This window comes from Somniosus microcephalus, chromosome 11, assembly GCF_052327205.1.
Source record: "Somniosus microcephalus isolate GS21.2 chromosome 11, FLI_Smic_1.0, whole genome shotgun sequence".
NCBI lineage: Eukaryota > Metazoa > Chordata > Chondrichthyes > Squaliformes > Somniosidae > Somniosus > Somniosus microcephalus.
The window spans coordinates 46,447,012-46,453,905 of NC_140997.1; the positions used below are offsets into that span (position 1 = coordinate 46,447,012).

General features: G+C 48.4%; 1 protein-coding gene across 1 annotated transcript in view; it reads right to left on the reverse strand.

Moving 5' to 3' along the window:
• eme2 (essential meiotic structure-specific endonuclease subunit 2) overlaps window positions 1–920 on the reverse strand; it is a 29,203-nt gene extending 28,283 nt beyond the window's left edge. Inside the window, exon 1 of the mRNA XM_086000605.1 lies at window positions 97–920. Coding sequence (XP_085856731.1) covers window positions 97–523 — 427 coding nt within the window. The 5' untranslated portion in view covers window positions 524–920. The remainder of the gene's footprint in view (window positions 1–96) is intronic.
• Between the last annotated feature and the right edge of the window lie 5,974 nt (window positions 921–6,894).

The following is a 6,894-nucleotide window of genomic DNA, read 5'->3' on the forward strand; positions in this document are numbered from 1 at the left end:
CAAAGCTGTAACCTAATACAAAGATAATGGTGGGTTTATAATGGATAATAAGATAATGCAAAGCACGGGATTAAAAGGTTGCTGCGCCTCCCTCACCTGGATCCACACACACCCTCATGTACTTCAAGCACTGATCCGGACGAATATATTTTAGGGCAACATCGGCTGCGTTCCGATCAGCTCTCTCCAGCATTTCGCTCTCTTTCGCTGCCTTTCTTTCCCGCTGGAGTATCTCTGATCCCCATTTGGCCGCCTGGATCTCCGCCGGGCTGCAGCCCTTCCTCTTCCTGGGGCTGGGGCTTGCTGGATATGCCCACTGCAGGACTCCGCTGCCGATGCAGCTTCCAACAGCTGATGTCCCCTCCCCTGCGCTCCCCTCTAGAGGCGCCTGACTGCCGGGCACTAGCGGCTGCGGGGTTGGAATTGGCCTTATGCCGGCCTCGGAGTAGTAAAGCTCCCACTCTGTCAGGGGCCTCTTCACAGCGATAGGCCCCCAGTAGAAAGATCCGACCGCCGGATACATTTTTTAACCAGCGATCCGTAACTCTGGGTCCGCTTAGCGGAGAATTCAACCCCGCACCTCAACCCCACCGCAATTGAGCAGCGACGGGAACAAGACGCTTCAAGATGCGGAGCCCAGTTGGTGTTTCAGACCAATAAACATCCTGGGAGAGCAAAGCAAACCTCTCATTATCAAAACGCCAAAGCTCTTCAAACACAACAGCTTCGCTCGCAACCTGCCCCATTGCTTTTCATGGCGCGATCCGTTTTATCGTCGGGTTTTGGGGGTGGTGTGAAATCAACAAAGATACACACACACAAAACAATGAACATTCAAGACATGTCCAAAATGCCCTAAACCCACAAAAGGGTCCCGCTCCGTCTGCAATCCGACCAGGTAACCGAGCTCACGCCGAACAATCCCCCTTCACTGGGGAAAAAATAGGCTGTGACTGTCTCGCATTGTAATCCCCCCCCCCGATATCAGTGTTAATTGTACTAAGTTAACATGGTCATAAAATGACGCTCAATACATGGAAACTAAAAGTTTTATGCCGATTTCAATTATATACAATATACAATAAAGGTTTTTTCTCACTTAGAATTAAACACACACTAAAATTCTTTATCACCTTGTGCAGATATTATTTAAATTGAGTATTAAGAATGTAACAAATGACTTGTCTGGTAAAGTATGATCCATTATCCACATAATCGTACTACTATGAATTAATGGCTCAAGAACTATGATTTTTTCCGTCAAAAATGGTTAAGAATTTCACACAGTGGCATCCCCATTCAGACGTGAAGAACATTTTGGGTACAACTTCTTTACCCGAGAGTGGTTAGTATGTGGAACTTGCTACCGTAAGACCCTGGAGTCATGATTCTCCTTATGTCAGTTGATTCAAAATAAGAAAATAACATTAAAAGATACCAATTTCCACCCTTCCCTCACCTTCACATGGTCCATCTCCAACTCTTCCCTTCCTCGACTTCTCTGTCTCCATCTCTGGGGATAGGTTATTGACCAACATTCACTACAAGCCCACTGACTCCCACAGCTACCTGGACTACACTTCCTCCTGTAAGGACTCTATTCCATTCTCCCAGATTCTCCGTCTCCGCCGCACCTGCTCCGACGATGTCACCTTCCGCACCAGTGCTTCTGACATGTCTTCCTTTTTCCTCAACCAAGGATTCCCCTCTACTGTGGTTGACACGGCCCTCGACCTTGTCAGTTCTATCTCCCGCACTTCTGCTCTCACCCCTGCCCCTCCCTCCCGGAACCACGATAGGGTTCTCCTTGTCCTCACCTTTCACCCCACCAGCCTCCACATTCAACGGATCATCCTCCACCATTTCTGCCACCTCTAACGTGATCCCACCACCAAACGCATCTTCCCCTCCCCTCCCCTTTCAGCATTCCATAGGGACTGCTCCCTCCGAGACACCCTAGTCCACTCCTCTATCACCCCCAGCACCCCTTCCACTTCGTCTGGCACCTTCCCGTGCAAGCGCAGGAGATGCAACACCTGCCCTTATACCTCCCCCCCCCCCCCTTCCCACTGTCCAGGGCCCCAAACACCCCTTCCAGGTGAAACAGTGATTTTCTTGTACTTCTTGCAATCTAATATACCGTATTCGCTGCTCACGATGTGGTCTCCTCTACATTGGGGCGACCAAACGCAGATTGGGTGACCGCTTTGCAGAACACCTCCGTTCAGTCAGTAAGGGTGACCCCGAGCTTCCAGTCGTCCGTCATTTTTTAATTCACCGCCCCATTCCCACTCAGACCTCACCGTCCTCGGGCTCTTGCATTGTTCCACGGAAACCCAGCGTAAGCTCGAGGAACAGCACCTCATCTTCCGATTAGGCACTTTACAGCCTTCCGGACTCAATATCGAGTTCAACAATTTCAGATCATAACCTCGGCCCCTATTACATTTTTATATATTTTTTATCCACACCTTTGTTTTGTGCCCTTCCCCCTTTTTTTCTCTCCCACGTGACAGCTGTCTCTCATTTTGCCAGCACATTTCACACTTCACGCTGCATCCATTTAATAAACATCTAGAGCCGTCTTTTGTCTCTTTACTAGTCCGATCACCATCTCGTCTCGTCTTGAATACCTCTTAATATCTCTTCACTTCTCTTTTGTTCTTTCATCCCCATTTCCCAGCCCCCAAACTGGCCTTTTAATCTGTTTCATTTCCTGTGTTTTCTCTCAGTCCTGACGAAGGGTTTTGACCTGAAACATTGACTCTATTTCTCTCTCCATGGATGTTGCCTGACCTGCTGAATTTTTTCAGCATTTTCTGTTGTTATTTTGGATTTCCAGCGTAAAAGATACCAGTTTTCTCACTAATAGCCCAGTAAATAAAGCCATCTTCAGTGGGGCACTAAGCCAGAAGATCCAATGTTCAGATCTTGATTTGTGCTTAATTAGTTGAACTTGGCCAGGACGGCAGATACAATTGACCCTGAGCTCGTAAGAGGGAGAAGAAAAAAACAACCAAAGTTCCCCCTCTAATCACTAACTAGTGATCCCCCGTTGAAAAATGCATGTATGTCAATGTCAGGTGAGAAGATTGAACTAAACAGTGATCCCCTTAATGATCCAAAAAGTCTGCCAGCATTGACTGTCTAGACTCGCACATGAGCGTTTCCCGTGGGTTCGTTGCTGCTGCCGCCGCTTTTGGGGGCCTACCTGCCTCGCCTCTGGGCCTACCTGCCTCGCCTCTGGGCTTACCTGCCTCGAATATAGGCATACCTGCCTCGCCGATGGGCTTACCTGCCTCGAATATAGGCATACCTGCCTCACAGCTGCCGCCTTGTCTACCACGGGACCGCTGCTGCTGCCGTCGCCGCTCTGGGCCTATCTGCCTCGCCGCCGCTTTTATCATCGCCGCCACTCGACCGCCTCGTCTCCCGCAGGTTCGCTGTTGCTTTTTATTTATTATTATGTGTATCCTGAGCGCGAAAGTGGTTATTATATATAGTCGCCAAACACTCTTGGAATTACGGAACATCCCAGTGGATTTTTACGGAAATACAGACATCACAACAAGAAACTTAACAAAAGACTTACCTGTGGAGGTACTGAGGGACAATGGAGAGCAGCGGGGGCAGGGGAGTCCACCCCTCGACCAGAACCATCAGGCCCCGGGGAGTAGGTGCAGACGAGCCCACAGGCGGGGGTCGCGGGCAGGCCTGCTAGTTAGATCACGCAGACGGGGGTGGAAACCAGCTTTGCCCAGCATTCTCCTTGCCAATGTTCAATCTCTGGCAAATAAGATTGACGAGTTGAATTGCCGTATCGCCTCAGCGGGACATTAGGGAGTGCTGTGCCATGTTCCTAACAGAGTCGTGGCTAACCTCCATGATACCTGACGAGGCAGTGCAGCCCCAGGGATTCCTTCTGTTTCGGGCTGACAGAACAGCTGATTCAACGGGGAAGAACAGAGGTGGGGGTGTCTGCTGCCTGATCAACAACAACTGGTGTACAGATGTCCAGGTACTTTCACAACACTGTTCACCTAATTTAGAACTACTAACAATTAAGTGTCGCCCTTTTTATTTACCGAGGGAAATCTCTGCTATTCTCATGGCAGCAGTCTACATTCAGCCACAAGCTGATGCAAACGCTGCACTGAGTGAACTTTACAGTGAGGTCAGTAAACTTCAGAACCGGCATCCCGAGGCAGTTCCTATCATTGCGGGAGACTTCAACCATTGTAGTTTAAAGAAAGTATTGCCGAAATACTTTCAACGCATCTCCTGTCTGACAAGAAATGGAAAAACTCTAGATCACTGCTGTACAACAATAAAGCACGCCTACCGTGCCATTGCTCGGCCGGGCTTCGGCAAATCAGACCACATTTCCGTACTTCTACTTCCTGTTTACAAACAGAAGTTAAAGAGCACACCTACAACAGTAAAAATGGTGCGAAGCTGGACAGCGGACACAGAACTACAACTGCAGGGCGGGCTGGAAATAACGGACTGGAGTGTTTTCAAGAACCCAGGCCTGGATGTGTACGCAGGCCACGTTACTGGATACATTAACAGACTGGTGGATGAATGCATTCCTACCAAGACAGTCCGTTTATTTCCCAACTGCAAACCATGGATGAACTCAGACATCCGCAACAAACGAAGAGAACGGCGTACCGCTTTCAAATCAGGGGACACCGAACTCTACAAGAAGGCCAAGTATGACCTCAGAAAGGCTATCAAAGCAGCAAAAAGAGACTATAAGAACAAACTAGAGTCTCAGTACGGCAGGGGCTCCGACGCCAGATGCATGTGGCAGGGACTAAGGGCCATCACCAACTACAAGGGGAGCTCAGCAGGAGTCACCAACACCGATCCCTCCCTACCAGATGAACTGAATACTTTTTATGCTCGCTTTGAGAGGGAGAATACTGAGCCGGCCATCAAAACCCCCAGCCACCCAGAGGATTACACATTACAGCTGACTGAATCCGAGGTCTGGAGAACCTTCAGGCGGGTGAAAGCATGGAAGGCAGCCGGCCCAGACGGGATTTCACCCCGTGTCTTCAAGACCTGCGCAGACCAGCTGGCTCCTGTGTTCACGGACATTTTTAACATCTTATTGCAGTAGTCTGTTGTACCAGTGTGCTTCAAGGAGACAACCATTGTGCCGTTACCTAAGAAGACCAAGGTAACAGGCCTCAATGACTATCGTCCCGTGGCTCTAACATCTATAGCCATGAAGTGCCTGGAAAAGCTGGTCATGACACACATAAGCAGCATCATATCCGATTCCTTGGACCCGTTCCAGTTCGCATATAGGGCGAACAGGTCTGTAGACGATGCCATCTCCCTAACACTACACACCGCCCTGGAACACCTAGACAGGAGGGACACTTACGTCAGACTGTTGTTCATTGACTACAGCTCTGCATTTAATACTATTATTCCCTCCAAGCTGGTCCTGAAACTGAGGGACCTAGGCCTGGGCACCCCCATCTGCAATTGGATTCTGGATTTCCTGACTGGTAGGCCTCAAGTGGTGAAAATAGGGAACAACACCTCATCCACTCTGGTCCTCAACACCGGAGCGCCACAAGGCTGCTGCCTCAGTCCTTGGCTGTACTCTCTGTTTACACATGACTGTACAGCCATACACAGCAACAACCGGATTATCAAGTTTGCCGACACCACAGTAATTGGCCTGATAAGCAACAATGACGAGACGGAGTACAGAGATGAGATAGTCCAGCTGATGAGATGGTGCAATGACAACAACCTTGCCCTGAACGTTGACAAGACTAAGGAGCTCATCGTGGACTTCAGAAGCTACCGAGGGAACCATCGCCCCATCAGCATAGACGGGACACCAGTGGAAGTCGTCAGTTGCTTCCGATTCCTGGGACTGCAGATCTCTGATGGCCTGGCCTGGAACCATAATACTGAGGCTATGCTGAAGAAGGCACACCAGCGCCTCTACCCTCTATGGTGCCTGAGGAAATGCGGCATAAGCACACAGTGGCTTGTGAACTTTTACCGCGGCACCATAGTGTCCTGACGAGCGGTGTCAATGTGTGGTATGGTAACACCACTGCACAGAACAAGAAAGCCATCCAGAGAGTTGTGAATACGGCAGAAAAGATCATCGGGTGTGCACTTCCATCCATCGAGGAGATCTTCCAGACCAGGTGCCGGAACAAGGCCCGCTCCATCATCCAGGACCCCAATTACCCTGGGCACAAACTGTTCTCCCTTCTGCGGTCTGGACGCCGGTACCGCAGCATCCGAACCAGGACCAGCAGGTTTAAGAACAGTTTCTATCTACAGGCAGTGCGCCTACTGAACTGCTAACCGCACTGCCCCACATATTATAGTTATATGTTTATGTAAATATATATATATTTATATTACCATATATTTATCATATTACATTACTATTATTTCCAGTGGTAATTGAGGCTTTTTTGCACTATTCATCATACCCTGCAACTTGGACTGTTATTGCTATACTTTCTGCTTATTTGCTTATTGTTTTTATTTATACTTGTTTTTACTTTTTGCTTTTATATTTATATGCTTGTATTGTGGGAGTGAGTGGGGAGTAAGCATTCCATTGTACTAGTTACATATGGCAATAAAATGATCTTGAATCTTGACAAATGATGTCAGGCAAGGTATCGTGATGGCTGCTGACATCAGTGGAACTGTTTCCCAGCGAGAGTCAGGAAGGGGAGGGGGGAAACATTTTGCGAGGGGAAAAAACGGTTTGTATCTAAAAATGTAAATTATTAATGAAAACAAGAGGCACAGGAATAATGAGTGAATATAGTAGAAATGTTGCAGTGTTGTGATAGTAATAGCACTGACATTGTTTCAGTGGATTGAGATAGAATTAAA